Source organism: Hylobates moloch, unplaced genomic scaffold (assembly GCF_009828535.3).
Source record: "Hylobates moloch isolate HMO894 unplaced genomic scaffold, HMol_V3 SCAFFOLD_2, whole genome shotgun sequence".
NCBI classification, from domain to species: Eukaryota; Metazoa; Chordata; class Mammalia; order Primates; family Hylobatidae; genus Hylobates; species Hylobates moloch.
Window position 1 is genome coordinate 127,984,954 of NW_026652277.1, and position 23,583 is coordinate 128,008,536.

General features: G+C 36.1%; 1 protein-coding gene across 1 annotated transcript in view; it reads left to right on the forward strand.

Moving 5' to 3' along the window:
- The window catches only part of CDC40 (cell division cycle 40), a 53,581-nt gene that overhangs the window by 14,715 nt on the left and 15,283 nt on the right, over positions 1-23,583 (forward strand). Inside the window, exons 3-10 of the mRNA XM_032156529.3 lie at positions 6,088-6,217; positions 10,578-10,661; positions 12,156-12,295; positions 13,777-13,873; positions 15,201-15,340; positions 16,186-16,260; positions 18,365-18,410; positions 20,776-20,877. Of these exons, the coding sequence (XP_032012420.1) occupies positions 6,088-6,217; positions 10,578-10,661; positions 12,156-12,295; positions 13,777-13,873; positions 15,201-15,340; positions 16,186-16,260; positions 18,365-18,410; positions 20,776-20,877 (814 nt within the window). The remainder of the gene's footprint in view (positions 1-6,087; positions 6,218-10,577; positions 10,662-12,155; positions 12,296-13,776; positions 13,874-15,200; positions 15,341-16,185; positions 16,261-18,364; positions 18,411-20,775; positions 20,878-23,583) is intronic.

Consider the following 23,583-nt stretch of genomic DNA (forward strand, 5'->3'; position numbering starts at 1 on the left):
TTGAATTGGGCAATTCAATCCAGGTCAAGAACATGAGATTTGGAGTTAAGCAGAATACTTATTAGCTCTGTGTAACCTTGGAAGTTCTTAGTTTTTTCATAGGTAAAATGAAGACAATTTTTATCTTATTGAGTTATAAAGATAAATCAGATAATGTATGATATAGTTAAAAAATCCTTCTGGCACAGAGTAGGCATTTAACAAATGGTAGTCATCATTGTTGTTTTTATTAATTATTGGCATTGGTGGCTAGGTAGGCTTTTATGAGGAGAGACTCCAAGAAGAGAACAGCATGAGCCGAATCATAAAAGATCTAAAGAACAGGAATGCCCAAGTCCTTACCAGAAGAATGGAGAGATAAGACTAGAATGGTACTTTGTGTAACATTGCACAAGGCTTTGGGGGCCAAGGTGAAGAGTTTTGTCTTGATTTAATCAATGATAGATTTGTGAGGGTCTTAAATAGGGGAGTGGCATAATCAAAGCTGAATTTTTAAGAAGGTTTATTTGGTATGAGTTTGCATTATGGAAAAGAACAGGGATATAGATTAGTGAAATAAAGCCACCATTTATTACTGGATGCCAGCTACCATACTGAAGGATTTACATACCTCATCTCCTTTAGTCCTCACTAAAACCCTATGAAGTAAGTACCTGTGTCCTTATTTTATAGCAAGGAAACCAAGTCTTAAGTTATACTGCCAGCAAGTGACAAATTTAGAGATTTGAGTCCAGATCACTCTTAATTATCTCTCTATAATTGGAAGACCAATTTGAAGGCCACTGTGGAGTTTGCAGGGTAACCCCTATGCCTTTGACTTTGCTAGTTCTGAACATTTACTCAATTGCTTATTTTATTTTATAAGATATTGTTTCTCTTTTCTGACCAAGGACTTTTCCCAAATAGTCTAGCTGGTTATACAGATAGTTTTTCTCACATAATGGATAGAACTTGAAGACATAGTAGCCATTGTTTTAGTCTAGTAATTTCTTCATTTCACTCAAGTCTTTTTAAATCTGTTTAGACAGAAATGTATTAATTAGCTTCTATAAACTCATAAAATCTGTAAGTCTCAGGAAGAATTCCAGACTCTTTAAAATAGTAGTACTTCAGAATAGAAAAAAATATAAAAGTTAAGAGAAAAAAAACACCAGTTACTGTTAAAAATCTGGCTATAAAGGCTGCTATAAATATTAATGTTATGATGAACTTTAGAAATCATATAGCTCAAATCTTCTATTTGTAGATGAGGAAACTGAGGCCAAAGGTCATAGAACCAGCACTAATGAAATTTTCTCATACTAATATTTTTATGCCTTACAAGATTGACATAATATCCACCAATAAAATTGAATTGTGGGGATCTTCTCTTAATTTGCAGGAAATAATTAAGTTAACAGACTCTTCTCACCTTAAAATTTGTTTATAAATCTTTAAACAATAATGACTGTAGTAAATATGAATGAAAAATGTACCAACAACCTAGTATACTATTATATATTCAGTAATTTGGGTTATTTTTCTGTATATGAACTTACAACTATGATTTTATATAGCCCATTTTTAGTAGTATAAATTGTCTTAATTCCTGCAATGTTATAATATGCTGCTAAAATGCTGACTCACCAATACTCTACCTACTGAAGATTTTTGAGGTCAACATCCTTATAGTATCAGATCTCTGAGAGTTATCAACCAGCATCTTCACAAATTAAGAGTGCTTTTCTCCCAACCCTATAAGTAAACCACTACTTCGTTCAGTTGACAGGTGTTTAAGAATACTTACCGTCCTCGGGAACATCATACATACTTTGGGTGTAGTGATCTGAATTAGTACTTACATACTTTTTAATAAATTAATTCTTTAATTAACAAAAATTGTATATATTTACAATGTACAATGTGTTTTTTAATATGTATACATTGTAGAATAGCTAAATCAAGCTAATTAACATGTGCATTACTTCATGTACTGATCATTTTTTGTGGTGAGACACTTAAAATCTACTCTTAGTAGTTTTGAGGAATACATTGTTATTAACTGTAGTCACCATGTTGTACAATTGTCCTTTTGAACTTACTCCTCCTATCTAACTGAAATTGTACATCCTTTGACCAACATCACCCATTCCATCCCCACCCACCTACCCAGCTCCTGCTAACCATTCACTCTCTGCTTCATGAGGTCAACTTTTTTGAATCCCACATGTGGGATCATGTGATACTTGTCCCAGCACCTGGCTTATTTCACTTAACATAATGCCCTCCAGGTTAATCTATGCTGTCAAAAATGACAAGATTTCCTTCTTTTTTAAGGCAGAATAGTAGGCTGTTGTGAAGACATACCACATTTTCTTTATGCATTCAAACATTGACAGCCATTTAGGTTGATTCATGGGAATACAGATATCTCTTTGACATGCTGATGTCATTTCCTTTAGACACATACCCACTTGTAAAATTGCTGGAGTCATAAGGTAGTTCTATTTTTAATTTTTTGAGGAACCTCCATACCATTTTCCATAGTGGCTGCACTAATTTCCATTCCCACCAACAGTGTACAAGTATTCTCTTTTCTCCAGAACATCCTTGCCAACACTTGTTACCCTTTATCGTTTTTATAATAGCTATTCTGACAGGTTTGAGATGATATTGTGATTTTAATTTGCATTTCTCTGGTGATTAGTAATGTTGAGTACTTTCTCAGATACCTGTTGGCTTTTTTTTTTTTTTTTTTTTTTTGAGAGGAGTCTCGCTCTGTCACCCGGGGCTGAAGTGCAGTGGTGTGATCTCGGCTCACTACAACCTCCATCTCCTGGGTTCAAGCGATTGTCCCACCTCAGACGCCTGAGTAGGTGGGACTACAGGCACGCATCACCATGCCTAGCTAATTTTTTGTATTTTTCGTAGAGATAGGGTTTCACCATGTTGGCTAGGCTGGTCTTGAACTCCTGACCTCAAGTGATCCCCCTGCCTTGGCCTCCCACAGTGCTGGGATTACAGGCGTGAGCCACTGCACCTGGCCCCTGTTGGCTATTTATATGTCTTTTGAGAAATGCTGAGAAATTCAGGTCCTTTGGCAATTTTTAATTGAGTTATTTATTTTCTTGCTATTGAGTTGAGTTCCTTGTGTATTTTGGATATTAACCCCTTACCAGATGTATGGTTTGCAAACATTTTCTCACTTAAATGTGTATGTTTTATATAAGGAGATTGCAATTATAATTTACTATATTGTTCTTCATTATTGTTTGAGCTAAAAATTGTTAAATACGCATATGAACTTGAATATATTATACATTCATATTTATGTTACGTATTTACTTATATCTTGTTATAAATCACTTGAGCACAAATTTACTCTTAAACTCAGTTAACTACCAAAACTTGAAAAGAAGTGTTTGGAAATCAAATTTATGTGTTTTCTGTATGCTCTGTTGTATTTTTTTAATGGTTGTTCCAGAACTAAGAGAGTTGCACATTCACAGGGACCAAGAACAGCTGAGAGACCTATCTTGAGTAATTGGGAAGAGCTGAGTCCTGCTAAATAGTGTTCACTGCCTTCCTCTGTTAATATTCAGTGTCTTTAAGGTCAGCTCCAATAGCTTCCAGTAGATAAATCCTCCTCACACTGATTCCTTGTATAACTAGAAGAGTTTTTTGTTGCCTCAGCCTAAATCTGTATGAGACATAGGCATATGTAAATTTTTAGATTGCTTTAGGTGTAGTAGGCATATGTAAAGTTTTAGATTGCTTTAGGTATAGTACCTTATATAATACCTAGCTTTAATATATGGATCTGTCTTTGTATAGAAATCACAGTTATTTTACACCGATAATTTTTCTTTAAAAAGTGGAGCTAGTGGCTGGGCGCGGTGGCTCATGCCTGTACTCTCAGCACTTTGGGAGGCAGAGGCGGGTGGATCACGAGGTCAGGAGGTTGAGACCATCCTGGCTAACACAGTGAAACCCCGTCTCTACTACAAATACAAAAAATTAGCCGGGTGTGGTGGCGGGTGCCTGTAGTCCCAGCTACTAGGGAGGCTGAGGCAGGAGAATGCCGTGAACCCGGGAGGCAGAGCTTGCAGTGAGCCGAGATTGCGCCACTGCACTCCAGCCTGGGCAACAGAGCGAGACTCCGTCTCAAAAAAAAAAAAAAAATGGAGCCAATTTGGTATGTATGGCCTGTAGAAAAATTGTTCTTTCTTTTTTAGTAAAATCTGAATTAAATAACAGTATGGAAATTGTAGTCTCCTTTTTTAAAATGGAAAGTTACTTAAAGGACAATGATTGGTCATCTGTTATATGTGATGTGAGTAACAGTTAAGAACAATGGGGATTTTTATCACTTTGGATTCCCCACCATGCCCCCTCCACCCCACCTCTGACCGGAAATAGCAGATGCTGCTCTGTGGATGATAGCTGACTGTAGTGGGTAGAGAATCTAGGAAACTTTTAAATCATTTTGTTATCTGTAATTTTATGGCTGTTCCTGTTTTTGTAATAAATTTCATGACTGAATGAAGTTGACTGCTACTTCTAGCATTCAGCAATCTAGATTTTTTTCCCCGACATTTTTCACCCATCAGTAGGCACAAGAAGGACTAATATGGGCTGCAAAGTCTTGCACTATCCATTATAATTAAGAATATATACTAATAAAAGCTTTGTATATAAATCAGATATTTAAAAATTGAATCATTTTAAACATATAAATGGAAGCTGTCAATATATAGGAATCTTGTAGCAATTTATTTTCTTCTAAAGCAGAAAAAATGTAAGGCACAGCTAACATTTAAATTCAGATTTTCATACATAGTATAATGTTGATATCTAGAGAATGCAGTGTACTGGTTAAGAGAAGATGAGTAATTTTATTTGTGGGTCTGGAAATGTATCGTAGAAGAGATGGTTTCTAATGGTAATGACCTACAATGTTCTAATGTCAAAATAATTCATCATGACAGTGAGTCTTACAGAGTTCAGATGAAAATATCCTATTATTTTCGCCCTTTCCAAAGTGAGAAGCTCATTTGATTCTTTATTTAAAAACAAACAAAAAAAGAGTTGGATTTTCCCAGTACCTTTTATAATAGCATTAAATTAATAGCACTTGACATAATATATTCTGGTAATTTTTTACTCAATTTTTAAAAGTTAGAGGCTCTGATTGTGCATTTAAGGAACTTTATGATGTAATAGAATGCTTGACTACGGTTTGTTCTAGCTCTGGTTCTGCCAGTTAATAAAACTTTGGATCCTAGGGCAGGTAAAATACATTGCCTTTGGGGGTTTTTTCTTCATTTGCAACATGAGAAGGAGAATACTTCTCTAACTTGTCAGGATTAAATAGCATTTGGAAAAACATTCTGGAAACTCAAAAGTATTATAAACAAATAATAATTTGGCACTATTTGGTATAAGACAAGTAATGTGACTCTTCATAGTGTGACTTCTCAGAGTAGAGATATTTTATTGACCTTTGCAATATCTTTTCCTAGGGACTTTTTCAAGCACTTTGTTTTTGTTGTCTGTTTTTCTATCCTCCACCCCCAGTGGAATTCTGATTAATCTTTCCTTCATTAGTACTTTCTATATGCCAGGCGCTGTGGTAAATATTGAGTATTCTGAGTCTCCCACTTTGAGGAAGTAGTGGAAAAGAAACGTGTATTTTTTAAAAAAACTATATCACAGTGCCGCTGTTGATATAAAAGTCACCCCAAACCCCCAAAATCATGGTTTGGGGAAACTATAGTAACTCTCAATTATCTAGAGCATCACTGTGAAGTAGAACTTCTACAATAATGCGAATGTAGTAGCTGACAACCACATGTGGCTACTGAGCTCTTGGAATAAATAGCTACATATAGATTTGAGTGAGAGGGGTTCCTCTCCTTCTGTCCCAGGGGCTGACAAATGGTGCTAATCAGCCATTGCCCAGCTGCACTGAACCGTATCAGGCTAATGTGTTCCCAGTTAGGTTAATAGGCCCTTTTTTTGTACAGTTATTCCAGTAATTCTAACTTCCATATACTCAGAACTTTTGTCTCTTATTTTATTTTATTTTTTTTTCTTGTAACATTGCAGTTTGGACCAGAAAATCCCTTTAGGACACAACAAATGGCTGCCCCTAGAAATATGCTTTCTGGATATGCCGAACCAGCTCATATCAATGATTTCATGTTTGAGCAGCAAAGGAGAACTTTTGCAACATATGGTAAGGTGATAACACCTAAGCAGTTTCAATTTTGGCTTTATTAGAAGTGTGATCTGTGTGTGTTAATCTGTTTTATCTTCTGGCTTTTAAAATTCACTGGATTCCTTCAGAAAGGGTAGTATGCCTTCCTATACATATCCTTAAATATTTATATAAATGGGAAGGTGAACTCATATTTTTAGCTGTCATTGTAAATCCACTGTGATTTCTGAGTACTGGAAATATTCTGTGATCTTAACCAGAATGCTCTTTGTTGTCATACTAGATAATGGACATTTGTTATTTTATATCCATTACATGTAGATTGCTGTTAAAGTTGGCAAATGAAAAGATAGTGTTAAGAGGTTACTTTTTTTGTCTTATTATAGGCTATTTAACTTTACTCTGTTTCTCAAATCTTATCTCGGAAATGCTTTCTCTTGATCACTGAAGGGTATCAGCAAAGAGAATAGTCATGAATTCATTACGTAAAATAATTACATCCTATCAGTGGTGGGATTTTAAAAATTTAATGTACATGGAAACTGCTTGTATAGAGAATTATCATGTATTAGATCATATTTCACCATGGTAAGATTGTAATAGACTTAGAATGTACCAAATATCACAGCCAAGACTATATACCACTTAAATCACCCAAAGCAGTTCTATAACACTTCCAGTCCAATAAAATGGTTACAAATATGTTATACCTATTGCTTGTATAAGGGGTCCCATGTAAATCTAAAGTAATGTGCAGCACATAAAAATAAACTGTTAGATCATGATTTTGTTATATTCTAACCTATAATAAGAGACTTTTAAAGACCTATTGTCTTCGACTTTAGAAGGACCTTAAGAATAATTTAGTTCTCTTGTCTCCTTTAAAACAAAACAAAAAAAGTCCAAGTAAGTTTATACTGATACCTACTTTTCTTCTTAAATTACCTTATAACAAGAATAAGGATTTAAAACTATTCAGCTCACTGCAAGCTCCGCCTCCCAGATTCACGCCATTCTCCTGCCTCAGCCTCCCGAGTAGCTGGGACTACAGGCGCCCGCCACCACGCCCAGCTAATTTTTGTATTTTTAGTAGAGACGGGGTTTCACCGTGTTAGCCAGGATGGTCTCGATCTCCTGACCTTCTGATCCACCTGCCTCAGCCTCCCAAAGTGCTGGGATTACAGGCATGAGCCACCGTGCCCGCCCTTATTAACATTTTTAAATGATTTTTTAAAAATAGTCTACTGAACAAAGATATAATTTTTAAAAGAATTACTTACATCATTTAGATTTCAGTTTGGTTCCAGTTTTCACTATTAAAAATGTGATGTATGTTATGCTACAAAGTGCATTTTAAAACGTGGTAGTGAATATTTTTGTACATAAAACTTTACAGGTTCTTATATTATTTTATATTATTTTCTTAAATGAGTTCCCAAACAATAGGTAAAAGAATATGTGTTTTAAAAGCCTTTGGTATATATTATCAAATTGCTTTCCTAAAGAATTCTGTGAACCTACTCTACCACCACAGTGTATAAAAGTCCTATTTCTCTCTTTTTTTTTTTTTTGAGACAAGATCTCGCTGTGTCACCCAGGCTGTGCAGTCGTGGGATCTCTGCTCACTGCAACCTCTGCCTCTGGGGTTCAGGCAATTCTCGTGCCTCAGCCTCCTGAGTAGCTGGAATTACAGGTGTGAACGACCATGCCTAGCTAATTTTTTTTTTTTGTATTTTTGGTAGAGATGGGGTTTTACCACATTGGCCAGACTTGTCTCAAACTCCTGGCCTCAAGTGATCTGCCTTCCTTGGCCTCCCAAAGTGCTGGGATTACAGGCCTGAGCCACCATGCCCGGCCCTATTTCTGTTCATCAAAGATCCATATGATTGTTTTTCTTTTGTTTACTTGATAATCAAAATATTATATTTCTTTATTGCAACTTGATTTTTCCAGACTACTAGTGAGGTCGAAGGTTTTTTCATATATTTGTGACCATTCTTTTGCAAATCGTTTATGGTCTCTTTTCATTTACCTAATGGAATTAGTTTTAATATTATTATTAGTTTAATAATCTTAAGGGTATAATAATAAAATCAATATTATGGCCATTTCAAATAAGACTGCCAAAGGGAAGAAAGTAGACATTAACTCCATTAAAAAGATAAAAGGGAAAATAAGCTTCAGAAAGATAGATAGGAATATTTAAGAAATGCAGAAACTTCACTTATTTGAGACACAAGATAGTGAGAAAACAAATTGGACTGAAATTTAGTAGTGTTAGAGTTAGATCATGTTCTATCACTGGCTGATTTGTAGTAAGACATAAGGCCAAATATTTCACTCTTATTTGATAAAGGAAAATAATACTGTTTCCTAATCACCTGGGGTGGAAGGCAGTAGTGGGGATGGTGGTATGGCAGTAAAGATTTTTACCACAGAGGATGTGGAGCAAGAGGAAAGCATAACCTATTTTTCTGAGTAACAAGACTGTGGCCAGATGAGTTGGGGAATGGTGCTTACACAGAGACAAGGAACAGGGATACCTCTTCCCTCTCTGTCTACTCCTTCACCCCTCCTGATGCGTCATGAAATGCCATTTATGTAGACGTGAAGTCTCCTTTCAAAGTAGAAATTTACATTCTAGCTAGATACGTTTTTTATTATTGAAATGGAAACTTTTAACTTGGTATGAGCTTATAAAAGTCTCATTTTTTGGAAAAAGTTATGTACAGAACACTTCTGTACATCAAAGAGATTAAAGATAAAATAACTCATGGGATTTGAACCTGTGATTTCAGAGATTCTACTCCAAAGGCTGATTTTCTGCCACCAAGCTCTCTCCTCTGGCTAAGAACATATTTTAATGCTGAAAAAAAATCTATATGCAAATCAGCTAATAGCCAGGTGGTTGGTTCTGTTCTAGCATATCATGAGGGTGAGTTGAGAACTTACATCCTTAGCTTGTTTGAAGAGCATGCTTCATGATGAATCTTTTTCTGTTCCCCAAAAGAAGTTCCCTATATTCTTTTTTTTTTTTTTTTTTTTTTTGTGAGATGAAGTCTTGCTCTGTCGCCCAGGCTGGAGTGCAGTGGCGCGATCTCAGCTCACTGCAAGCTACACCTCCCAGGTTCACAACATTCTCCTGCCTCAGCCTCTCGAGTAGCTGGGACTACTTTGGATGGAAAATGAAAATAATAAGTCTATCCACTAGGATGTGCCCTTTAAAAAAAATGGGCTTAGTACTTTTTTATGTATTCTGTTATTGTACACACGAGTTGTAGGCCATAAACTGATCAGTGATTTAGCACTCTTGTGAATACCAGACTAATGTTACCAAACATTTACTGTGCTAGCACACCCATTTGAGAAAAAAACTGATTTGAGCTAACTTAGGTAGACTTTCTTTCCTTAAATTCCCATAGACCACTGAAGACCACATTTATATGTAGCTACATACTTTATAATTAGTTTAAAAAGTACATTCATATGCTGGTAGATATCCTTCCTTCTTTTAAGGAAATATAAAGAATGATTGATGAAATAGAAATATATTAAGATTGGGAAGGAGGACTGTCCTTACTGCAAATGGTATTTTCAAAATAATAGCTAGATTTTATGTAATCTTCTTACCCTTTTTTATTATTTAATAATTTACATAATTTGATAAACTTAGCCCTGCAATATCTATTACCAAGAAGAAAAGGAAAATGGTTTCTAGATTTCCAAATGCATCATGTATATGTATTTTCAAGCTCTTAGAATATTTAAAACTAAAGTTTGGTATGTTGGCCAGAGAGGCTCTTAGTAATGTAATGTCAGTAGGCAAAATTCATCCTATAAGAAACATATTATTCTGGAGTCTAGCCTGAGCTTTGGGCTCTAAATAGAAAAATATAGCTTCGGGTTCTAAATAGAAATAAAGCTCAGAGGCAGGGAGAGGTGGCTCACACCTGTAATGCCAGCACTTTGGGAGGCCAAGGTGGTGGATCATTTAAGGTCAGGAGTTCAAGACCAGCTTGCCAACATGGTGAAACCCCATCTCTCCAAAAAAAGACAAAAGTTAGCTAGGGGTAATGACACATGCCTGTAATCCCAGCTACTCTGGAGGCTGAGGCAGGAGAATCACTTGAGCCTGGAAGGTGGAGGTTGCAGTGAGCCGAGATTATGCCACTGCACTCCAGCCTGGGTGACAGGGTGAGACCCTATCTCAAAAAAAAAAAGGAAGCAATATAGCTCAGGGCAGAATGATTGGTCCTGAGTTAAAGATCATTTTTGACATCTGGGAAAGAAAATGTGAAATGTGTATATTTGTATTATAATAATAAAATGAATTTAAACAGCAAAATGGAGTTAATAATTTTCACTTTTTTCCTTTCAGGTTATGCATTAGACCCTTCATTAGATAATCATCAAGTGTCTGCTAAATATATTGGTTCTGTAGAAGAAGCTGAAAAAAATCAAGGTAATTTATTTGAAACATTTGATATCATATATATTTACACATCTATAATTAGTGTCTTGCAGAGTGACTTTAATTAGACAGTAAAAAATAGTATTTAGCGCTTTTTTTTTTTTAAAGTTGAAACAATGGAGCAATACAGTTTAGAGCAATATAGTTCAGAAATGTTACAGTTTAGAGCTTGCTTTTGCCACTTACTAGTTGTGTAACCTTGTAGGGAAAATAATGATACATATCTCTTTGAGTTATTTTGAGTACTTGGCACCATGCCAACCCTGTAGAAATCACTCAATAAATTATAACTAATGTATAGATAATTTTGGCAATTGATTTCTCAACATTAATGTCAAGCTTCATTTTAACAGAGTAGAAATACTTTATTTGGTAAGTCTGTGAAGATTGTCTTTGAAGAGTTGCTTTGAAGGCTGAGTTTGAATATGTGTTTTATGTATGTTTGTATTCATATTCATTTTGTACTTACAATAAGACAAAACATCATATGCTAAATGCTAACTTGTCACAAGACTCATCAGTCCATTAGAATATTATCCATAAAATGCAATTAAAAAAGTAATTTGCTGGTTGCATGGGACATTTGTGCTTAGTAGCTATAGATCCTATGTGATCAGGCTGGTCTCTGCACATGAGCTAGATTATTGTTAAAATAGAATTTTAACAGGCTTTTACTATAAGACATAGCCTGAATTAATATAGATAGACATTTCTTCTTTAAGCTAGACCTCTGCAAGTCCCATCTAAAGGTAGCTAGATTCTTAGTTAACTTGTGACTATGATTCCACAAACCTTTCTTTTTCCAAGTTAATGACTATACACAGTATGCCACCTCCTACTAATCAAATCAAAATCTCAACCAGAAACACCCTCCTTCTCCTTTTCTTTTACTGTTAACGTTAACGATATTAGAGGTCAAGATGAGACTGAAATCACTTGGAAGGAATACCACTTCTGGTGAAACCTTGTTTGATTTACATTTTTGCATTACAAGTGAAGTGAAGATAAGTTATTAAGTACTTACAGTAATTTAGTTTAATTTAGTTTTAAAATGATAAATTACAGTTTATTCTTGCTTCCAAAGGTCACTTTATCATTACTTAGCAATAATGAGTTTCTGAGTTTTTTCCAGAAAGTCGTACAAATCCACTGACACAGCTTTTTGATTCAATAAAAGGCTTGTGCGCCATTGTAGGAGTGCATATTTGGGTCTCTTCTTTAAGTATACAGTATTAGAATTTGCAGAATATTGAATTAGTTTTAAGTGTCTTTGCCCGGAACGTTGAATCCCTTTTTTTTGTAGCATGAGTCAGCGTATGTGGTAGATTCATGTAGATTGTTTTTTAATAACTCTGGGGTCACTTGGACAATCATCTTTCTTTAACCATATGAAATAAAATTAAACGTATGTTCATATTTCTTTAGAAAATGTACATCTTTGTAATCTCTCAGGTTTTTTTTTATTTTATTTTTTGGTTAACGTAGGTTTAACTGTATTTGAAACTGGTCAGAAGAAAACAGAAAAGAGGAAAAAGTTTAAAGAAAATGATGCATCCAATATTGATGGTTTCTTGGGACCATGGGCAAAATATGTGGATGAAAAAGATGTAGCCAAACCTTCAGAAGTAAGCTTTGATTTTTTTAATTGTCAATTCAGGTATATGCTGTATCTCTATGAAGGATATCTACATTAATAAACTTGAGATATCTTTAGAGAACCAAATGACTCATCAAAATTTTTCTGCCTTTAGTTGATTGAAAATATACAATAAAATTGATTTGTTTTTCTTTGGGATATTTTTATTTACCTTTTCTGCCGATTTGTTTTCTCTCATGCTTTTTTATTAAATTACAATATTGAACAATGTTCATAAAGATTTCCTTGATATTGCTATTAAGCTGTTATGGTAGCTACTCTTCTGATACTAGACATTCAGATAGTAACTACAAAATCAGCCTTCTGTGACACTAGAATTGATTATAAGTTTTACTGATTTATGAATTTATTTAAAATTTTAAACAAATTTTATCTCTATGTATATTTTAAAAACTACTATAAAGTTTGTAAAGTAAATGCCCTGCCGTTCCCTTCCTCACCTCCTAATCTCACTGTCTCCATGAGCCAGAGAGTGTTCTAGGTCCCAGGCATACAGTAGTGGACAAGATCAAGAAAATCCTGACCTCATGAAGCTTATATTCTAGCTGTTACTTATATCCAGTAAATCTATATTTATAATAATAGAAGTAAACAGGTGATATCTAAGATGAATAAACTTATTCTACTATTTTTTATTTATTTTAGATTGTATCTGTTGACTTGTTATTATAGATAGAGATTTACTACTACCCCATCTTCTGTCCCCAGCTCTTCCCAAAAAAGTTGTGTCACAAATGTATAGCTATCACTTACATCCTTAGGACTATGTAGAAACAATTAACTGAAAAACAACATTATGTGCTAAAATTCAGTTTCCATTCTGGAACTAGATTTTCTGATTGCCTTGTCTTTTTACTTGTATAACTAGTATAACATGTTAAAATTTATTTCTAGGTGTCACAGAAGGATGAGTTTTGAAAACTGATTTTATATAGTTGAAAAGTATTATCTAGTATCCATTATGTATTTAGTACCATTTCATAATTTGTGGAAGAGGTAATCAATCTCTGCTTATAGAAGACTTGAGCTTGGCCGGGCCTGTAAGCCCAGCACTTTGGGAGTCCGAGGCGGGTGCATTGCCAGAGCTCAGGAGTTTGAGACCAGCCTGGGCAACACAGTAAAACCCCGTCTCCACTAAAATAGAAAAAATTAGCCAGGCGTGGTAGTGTGCACCGAGTAGTCCCAGCTACTTGGGAGGCTGAGGCAGGAGAATTGCTTGAACTAGGAAGAGGGAGGTTGCAGTGAGCAGAGATTCGCGCCACTGCACTCCAGCCTGGGCGACAGAGTGAGACTCCATCTCAGAAAAAAAAAAAAAAGTGTTGAGCTTGTTATCCTGGGAACATACTCGGACCAGATATGTAGAACTCATTATAAAGAATTTATAACCAACTTTAGGTATAATGAGGTTCTAGAACATTCATTTTAAATTTCACTCCTTAATTTTCTTAGGAAGAGCAAAAAGAATTGGATGAAATCACAGCAAAGAGGCAGAAAAAAGGAAAACAGGAAGAAGAGAAACCTGGGGAGGAGAAGACAATCTTACATGGTAACATATTTTTTGTACATCTTCATTTTTATGAAAAACCTTCATATTTACTCTGTTCGCCATTCATACAATATCAAGTACCCTCACTATCCGCTGTAATAAAATGATTAGGTTGAGTATAATTGTGTTGGACAATTTGTATCCCAAGGAAATTACAGCAGACTTCTGTATACTGATAAAGGAGAAAAAATAGCATGATTAATGATAGCCACAGATAATTTTTTTCCAAGTGTTAATGAATTTTATTAAATGGTAGATTAAAAAAGAAACTTGAATAGTCCACAATCTATTCTTTTGTAAGATAAAGTTGACTCTTGGTGTATTAATAGTGCCCCAGTCATTTTAACTGTTTTTAATGAAGCCAAATACTCAGGTATCCTCACAGTTCATAACTGTTATTCAACTATATTCAGAATAAATTTGGATTTTCATGTGAAAAGATGGAGCTTAAGGCTCTCATACTTATTTTGACTTGTAAAAGGAAATGCACATTCACCAAAATAAATCGTAAGTATTCTAGAATGTACCTGTTAATTAAAAATTAGTTATATTTAGGAAAATACATAGTGATTATCTAAAACTGTAAAGAATAGCTTAGCATTTACAGTGTTGCTTATTCTAATGTTACATTACATCGGATATTTAGGTTTGATTAAGCCATATTTGGTTCTTCAGGCTTCAGTTTTATCTCCAAGGAGTCTATTTAGTACTATGGTGCTTAAAACTATAATAACAATAATAATAACATTTATTGAGTACTTATTCTGTGCCAGGCATGCTGGTAATTGCTTTATATACACTATGTCATTTAATTCTCACAGGTGACTTTATTGTGAAATTTGTGATGAAAGTGGGAAAAGTTAAATGAAAAGGAACTGGAAGAGCATAAAAGAGGAAAGCAGGGGAAAAGGATAGTTGATATATTTTGTTTTGTTTTAACTTCCTTCTTAACCTGTTTTACTTCTGCTTCTTTACCAGTGACTAACAAGGCCCAAGTATTATCTTCCCTTGCTGTAATTATGCCACAGTGAAGTCTTTATAGATTAGTAAGATGTGTAAGTGATGAAAAGAAGTATAGATCTTATCTAAAGGTCTATAATCTCTGGATATTTAGGAATTTTGAAATACTACCTCTAGTTGTAAATGATAGCAGTTATTTTAAGCACTTAAATCTTAGCTGATTCATGATCTTGACATCATTGGAGTGTTATTACCTAAACCTTAATATGGAATGATATACCTGTGAATAAAATGTTATTTTAAGAATGTAGGTTTCATGACTATGGGTTGTATTTGTTTATTGATTTTCTTTGCCTTTTTGTTTCAGTTAAAGAAATGTATGACTATCAAGGCAGGTCCTATCTTCACATACCTCAGGATGTTGGTGTTAATCTACGGTCAACTATGCCACCTGAGAAGTGTTATCTTCCCAAAAAACAAATTCATGTGTGGTCTGGACACACAAAGGTAAGCAAGTTGGTTGTTTCTGTTTGCTGTAATGTTATAATAATGAAGCCAACATAAAGTTTTAGCTGTTGATGTGCAGCATTTAGTATTTCTGGTAAAGGTACAGGGAAGTCAAATTGAATGTAACCCTGAGTTAGGCTTTGGAGGTGCCCACACATCCATCACAAGTGACTAATCAGTCTTCAAGGCCATCTGAATTGGCCATGACATAGCATTCATGATTTAGTGTCCTGTATCCTTGTAGCCAGGCCTTTCCCCACAAGCTCCTGCTACGGTCTTCTTCCTTTTGGGCACCAAATCAGTGAGTAATGGGCTGGTACTAGCACCGTCTCCTGCTTAGCTTCAGTAATTTTGCTTTAGCTCTGTGGTTATCACACTTCAGAGATTAGATGCGCCCTGGTTTATAAACTGTGGTAATTTTTAAACTAATGCAGAGATAAGGTACATGAAAAATTTTGATGTTGATATTCTTTGTCATCTGCACTATTCCAACTTGTAATTTCCAACTCTTTGCAAAAAGCAAAGGGCTAAGTAAAAAAGGGAAGAGAAGTGGGGGCATTAGCAATTTGATTGACTCAGGATTCCGTTGGATGAGGAACTTAATATTAAAGGTTAAAAAAAAAAATCTTCAAAAGCTTATTGTCAGTAAGGCCTGCTCTTGGAATGCTAATGAAAGTTATTCTGGGGTGAGATTTTTGGAATGAAGAAAAATAGCAAATTAGGCTGCTTAAAATATATATATATATGCTGTCTTAATATATATATATATACTGTCTTTTCTTGATGCTTCATTTGAGCTGATCTTTTGAATGCTTCTGGTTGATAACTGTAATACCTTTTTATAGGGCGTCAGTGCAGTCAGATTGTTTCCTCTCTCTGGCCATTTATTGCTGTCTTGTTCCATGGACTGTAAAATTAAGGTGAGTTTTCAGTAACAGAGTAGGAGTGCTGCAAAGCTAGTTCTTTGTTTAAATCTGTTTGGTTAGTTATAAATAAATTTTGGTTTGTTAGGCAATTAGAAGCTAATTATTTTCTCTTAGATCCTGTAAATGCAGCAATTTATGAACTACTTCCAAACATAAAATCAACTATGGCTCCATGGTCCAATTGGCTAGGCCCCTTTTTTTGTTGTTGTTTTTGTTTTTTGTTTTTTGTTTTTTTTGAGACAGAGTCTCGCTGTGTTGCCCAGGCTGGAGTGCAGTGGCACAACCTCAGCTCACTGCAAGCTCCGCCTCTTGGGTTCATGCCATTCTCCTGCCTCAGCCTCCCCAGTAGCTGGGACTACAGGCGCCCGTGGTGGCTAGGCCCCTTTTTAAGCTTAGACAACTGACGAGAATGTAATCCAATCATTTTGGCTTTGGACGTATAAATATTTAATCACTAATCATTATAGAGATTTTGTATATGTAATAGTTTGTTTCTCCAAACCTTATGAAATAGAGAGGACATAGGTTAGAAATCCCATTTTTAGAAAGTAGAAAATGTAATTCATCCTTTTTCTTCTAAATACTAGTAGACACCAGGCAACAGGACTGCTCCCAGCCCCTTCTTTCACCTTTTCTAGTCTTGGGAAGCTCCATCTTTAGCTTCTGTCAGTCATAGAATGTGTGGTAGAAAAAACTCAGTTGCCAATGCATCTCAACCTGAATATGCAGGATGTCTTGAAAAAAATTTAAATCTTACCAGTTTTGTGTCTTCTCTTTGTCCGGACCATTATGATGGTTCAATAAATACCAACCCTATAGTGCTCTTGGGGCTTGAAAAGTTGAGTCATTAAAATTTTATCATTTGTAAATAATTCATGGATATTAACAATAAAAAAGGCCACTTTTTATAAGAGCAACCATTTAGGCATTTGTCTCTAATAGCTTAAAATGACAGGCCAACATTTTGGAGTAAAAACCCCCATTTTACTTAACTTTTACTTTTACTTTGTACAAACCATGTTAATTGAGATGTTGGTCTTTTCTTTGACCAACCAAAAAAGCATAGAATTCAATTTAGTTCACTTCTATAAACATTCTATTATGTGCAGGGAACTGAAAGTAAAAGCTTATAAAGGCACTGTCCCTCCCCTTAGGATGATCATTTTATTATGATATAAATGATTATTACAGAGGCAAGCACAAGATATGCTGGTTTCAGAGAGGAAGCATACCTTAGTAAGATGGTTAACTAAGTAAAGGATGAGGAAACAGGAGTAGAGTATGTTTGAAAAGAGTGAAGAGAATGGATCAGCATGGTGTGTGCTGAAAATAACAGTTTTGTGCTCGCTGGAGCATAACATCTAAGAGACAAGGAATGATTGCAGTCATGGGCAAGAAACCAGGTCTCAAGGGTCCTTTCCTAGTATGCTACAGTAACTGAGACTGTGTCCTATTGGCACCAGTGGCAAGGAAATGCTTTCTATTTTAGAGTACTAGCAACATTGTTGAGAATTGGATTCAAGGCAGTCAAGAATAAAGCTAGCCTTGAAGCTATTGTATTAATCCACCTTAGATATGCTGAGAATTATGAGCCTTTTATTTTAGTCTAGATCATCATTTTCTTATAGCTTCTGTAATACTTGTTATTCAGAAAAGTAAACAGAAAAGGCTTTCAGTATCAAAATGTTATATACATGGCGGTTTTGATAACACTTAATTCCTTTAAACGTCATTTGTAGTGCTACAAAAGTAGAAACTTTTCATCTTAGAAAATGTATGAAATAGAAAAGAACAGGATGAAAATGAAAACTCACCTGAATTAACTCCATCTATAGTTGTCTCTTTTTTGATGTAAATATCTTTAAAACTCTTCAGTTTTGAGTGTGTGTGTGTGTGTGTGTGTGTTCCAAATAATATAACACAAACTGGCAGCACCAAGCTGTATTTAATGATATTCAGTGTTTAATATTTAATGATTGAAGCTGTGTGTTTACACACACAGATATGCACACACATAACCAGCATAGGGCTGTTGTTATTGATTGAAAGACCTTTATTAAAAGTAATATTTCCATGTGTTGTTTTTTTTCTCCCCCAGCTATGGGAGGTTTATGGAGACCGGCGCTGTCTGAGAACATTTATTGGTAATGCTTCTTTTCTCTCCAACATAAATCTGGGAAGAATTTTTAAAGTAAGATAACATCATTGACAATAATTTTACTACACTGATAGGAAGTAAAGTCTTCATAGACTTGAGCTGAATCTGGAAGGAGGAGTCAGTGTCCCCAGTTAGACAAAGAAAGAGAACTAGGAAGCAAGAGCAGCAGATGCAAAACAAAAATGGTGTGAGACAGTGCGCTGCTGAGGGGATCCACGTACATTTCAGGATCGTCAGAGTGTGGGGGATGGTGAGAGACAAAAGCGGAGAAAAGTAGCAAGAGAGGGACCAGGGTATGGAAGACCTCCTGTGCCATTAATAAAGAGTTTAGCCTCTGTTGTGAGGGCATTGGGGAACCATTAAAGAGCTCTTGCTGGAAAGCAACATGATTTGAAGTTTACAAAGATCAAATGGCAATACGCAGGATGATTTGGTAGGGCAAGCCTGGAGGAAGGGAAATGAATTACACAGTTATTTCATAGGTCTGGTTTAGAGATGATGAGAGTCTGAACCAAAGCAGCAGAGAGAGAGAAGAAAGGAACTATGTATTAGAGTTCAAGTCAGTGAGATTTAGTAACGGCATGTGAATGATCACAGTGAGACAGGAATCTAGGGTGACTCCCATGAGGCTGGATGAATGATGGTGCCGTTCACCAAGAAGGAACATAAGATGATGGTAAGGTTTTAGATACACCAAATTTGAGCTGCCTTTGGGATATTGAGGTGAAAATGTCCAGTAAGCAATTAGATAGCCAGATGTCGAGCTTTGAAGAAAGACTGGGAATTGGCACCTAAAGCATAAAAAAAGGATGAGATTGAGAGAACTCCTTGAAGAAAGAAAGAAGGCCAAAGGGAGGACAGCTTTGTGACAAACCAGACTTTTTGGTAGAGAAAGGTTTATTGTCTTTGTCAAATTTCATGTGAAGGCTAGTTACTCATTCCAAATTTAACTGTACCACATTGAAATGGTGTGACTCGTAGTGGCTCTGTTTTTAGATTAAAGTGGGAGTCTGTTCGGCAGTGCTTTATGATTTTAGGGCCGCCCTGCACAAATTAATACTGCCTAAGATGTCACCGCAGCCTAAAGGAAGACTTGTGGAAGGCTCTTAGCTGTGTACAGGGGAACAAAAGGTCTCCGTCAGATAGAGTGGATTTGGTCTGCATCTGTCTCCCCCCTACTGGCAGACCATTTTTCTGTGGAAAACTGAAATTTTCCTCCTGAGGGAGATGATAGCAGCTCTGACTGGGACTCCAGCTGTAGGCAAGGATGCCTAATTACCATGACACATACCTCCTGATGGGAGTTCACTGGAGGTGATGGTTTAGAGCTGCTGCATGTGGTTAACAATTTGTGCCATGCTCATTTTGCACAATTGTATGTGTCTTGGTCATGGTGGGGTGGCAAAAATAGGAACATTTTTGCTTTTGTTTAGCCACATTTTATTTTTCCCTGTAACTTTTAAAAGAGTTGATTGATCTGGCAATATTCATTTTTAAGTAAAGTATAATAATCAGCACCTTAAAATTAGTATATTGTCAAAATACCATCTTAAAAGAAGCTAGTCTGGGCAACATGGCAAAACCCTGTCTCTACAGAAAATACAGAAATTAGCCAGGCATGGCGGTGTGCACCTGTAATCCCAGCTACTCAAAAAGCTGAGGTGGGTGGATCGCTTGAGCCAGGGAGGTTGAGTTTACGGTGACCTGAGATCCAGCCACTGCACTCCAGGCTGGGCAACAGAGCAAGACCCTACCTCAAAATAAAAATTAAAAAACAGTGCAAGCTAATATAGTTTTCAGAAAGTCTTCTACATTCTGAATCAGTTTCTATGAAATTTGGTAATGTGATCACAGAAATAAACAATTATTGAACAAGGGCTACAGTTTCCTGAACTTTAGGTTTAGGGCACTTTGTTTTCACTTGCAGCCTGGTGAACAATCTGAGAGTGAACCTCCAAAATTCCAGCAGCCATTTCTTTCACTGGCAATAATTGGTCTTTTACATTTCCATAAATTCTTGGCTAGCTAGTCATCACTTGTATGTACTGCATATTAAGTAATTGCTATGGCAGACTTAAAAGAAAAGTTAAACCTTTTCCTCTTGGTTCTTAACCGAGATGTTATGCATCAGAATCACCTGAGGAGCTTCTTCAAGGGGAAAAAAACGCCCACATTCTGAAGCCCACACATAACATATTCTAAGTCAGTAAATCAGGCAATGGCATTCCAGTGATCTTGACTCACAGCTGAGAGTCTTTTATGTGCTGTTTCTCTTTATGGTGTTTATGTTTTAAGAGAAGAAGATATATGATACTTCACCTCATTGCTGTTTCTGTTGACTCCACCTTTAGGTCACAGTAAGGCTGTTAGGGATATCTGCTTCAATACTGCAGGGACACAGTTCCTCAGCGCAGCCTATGACAGGTATCTTAAGCTCTGGGACACTGAGACAGGTAAGAGTTCACTTATGCTAATACATATTCATCTTACAAGTTATTTATATATGAAATGGGGTGAGTAGTCTTCTGTGGCAAAATGGCACCTTTTTTAACTGCTGATTCTCATACCATTCACTGTCAGCAAATACATAAAATACATTTCTAGAGTCGAAACTGAGCATAAGTAGCTCTTTCACTCTGAAACTTGTTTCCATCAGATAGATTTTATAAAGCAAACATACTGACAGATAAGCAAAGTCGAAATCTTGTATAGGCCATCTAATTGAGTTTTTTTTAATTATAGTACTTTAAATTTTAGGGTACATGTGCACAACGTGCAGGTTTGTTACATATGTATCCATGTGCCATGTTGGTGTGCTGCACCCATTAACTCATCATTTAGCAATCCTTCCCCCACCCCCCACAAGTCCCTGGTGATTTCCCTTCCTGTGTCCATGTTTTCCTTTTCAATTCCCACCTGGTAGTATGTTTTTTTTTGTCCTTTTTTATGTGATAATGTTTCCATTTCATCCATTTCCTACAAGGACATCTGCATAGTATTCCATGGTGTATATGTGCCACATTTTCTTAATCCAGTCTATCGTTGTTGGACATTTGGGTTGGTTCCAACTCTTTGCTATTGTGAATAGTGCCACAATAAACATACGTGTGCGTGTCTTTATTTATAGTCCTTTGGGTATATACCCAGTAATGGGATGGCTGGGTCAAATGGTATTTCTAGTTCTAGATCCCTGAGGAATAACCACACTGTCTTCCACAATGGTTGAACTAGTTTACAGTCCCACCAACAGTGTAAAAGTGTTCGTATTTCTCCACATCCTCTCCAGCACCTGTTGTTTCCTGACTTTTTACTGATGGCCATTCTAACTGGTATGAGATGGTATCTCACTGTGGTTTTGATTTGCATTTCTCTGATGGCCACTGATGACGAGCATTTTTTCATGTGTTTTTTGGCTGCATAAATGTCTTCTTTTGAGAAGTGTCTGTTCATGTCCTTTGCCCACTTTTTGATGGGGTTGTTTTTTTCTTGTAAATTTGTTTGAGTTCATTGTAGATTCTGGATATTAGCCCTTTGTCAGATGAGTAGATTGCAAAAATTTTCTCCCATTTTGTAGGTTGTGTGTTCACTCTCATGGTGGTTTCCTTTGCTGTGCAGAAGCTCTTTAGTTTAATTAGATCCCATTTGTCAATTCTGGCTTTTGTTGCCATTGCTTTTGGTGTTTTAGACATGAAGTCCTTGCCTATGCCTATGTCTTGAATGGTATTGCCTAGGTTTTCTTCTAGGGTTTTTATGGTTTTAGGTTTAACATGTAAGTCTTTAATCCATCTTGAATTAATTTTTGTATAAGGTGTAAGGAAGGGATCCAGTTTCAGCTTTCTACATATGGCTAGCCAGTTTTCCCAGCACCATTTATTAAATAGGGGATCGTTTCCCCATTGCTTGCTTTTGTCAGATTTGTCAAAGATCAGATAGTTGTAGATATGCGGCGTTATTTCTGAGGGCTCTGTTCTGTTCCATTGATCTATATCTCTGTTTTGGTACCAGTACCATGCTGTTTTGGTTACTGTAGCCTTGTAGTATAGTTTGAAGTCAGGTAGCGTGATGCCTCCAGCTTTGTTCTTTTGGCTTAGGATTGACTTGGCAATGCAGGCTCTTTTTGGTTCCATATGAACTTTAAAGTAGTTTTTTCCAATTCTGTGAAGAAAGTCATTGGTAGCTTGATGGGGATGGCATTGAATCTATAAATTACCTGCAGCAGTATGGCCATTTTCACGATATTGATTCTTCCAACCCATGAGCATGGAATGTTCTTCCATTTGTTTGTATCCTCTTTTATTTCATTGAGCAGTGGTTTGTAGTTCTCCTTGAAGAGGTCCTTCACATCCCTTGTAACTTGGATTCCTAGGTATTTTATTCTCTTTGAAGCAATTGTAAATGGTAGTTCACTCATGATTTGGCTCTCTGTTTGTCTGTTATTGGTGTATAAGAATGCTTGTGATTTTTGTACATTGATTTTGTATCCTGAGACTTTGCTGAAGTTGCTTATCAGCTTAAGGAGATTCTGGGCTGAGACAATGGGGTTTTCTAGATATACAATCATGTCGTCTGCAAACAGAGACAATTTGACTTCCTCTTTTCCTAATTGAATACCCTTTATTTCCTTCTCCTGCCTAGTTGCCCTGGCCAGAACTTCCAACACTATGTTGAATAGGAGTGGTGAGAGAGGGCATCCCTGTCTTGTGCCAGTTTTCAAAGGGAATGCTTCCAGTTTTTGTCCATTCAGTATGATATTGGCTGTGAGTTTATCATAGATAGCTCTTATTATTTTGAGATACGTCCCATCAATACCTAATTTATTGAGAGTTTTTAGCATGAAGGGTTGTCGAATTTTGTCAAAGGCCTTTCTGCATCTGTTGAGATAATCATGTGGTTTTTGTCTTTGGTTCTGTTTATATGCTGGATTACATTTATTGATTTGCATATGTTGAACCAGCCTTGCATCCCAGGGGTGAAGCCCACTTGATCATGGTGGATAAGCTTTTTGATGTGCTGCTGGATTCGGTTTGCCAGTATTTTATTGAGGATTTTTGCATCGATTTTCATCAAGGATATTGGTCTAAAATTCTCTTTTTTGGTTGTGTCTCTGCCCAGCTTTGGTATCAGGATGATGCTGGCCTCATAAAATGAGTTAGGGAGGA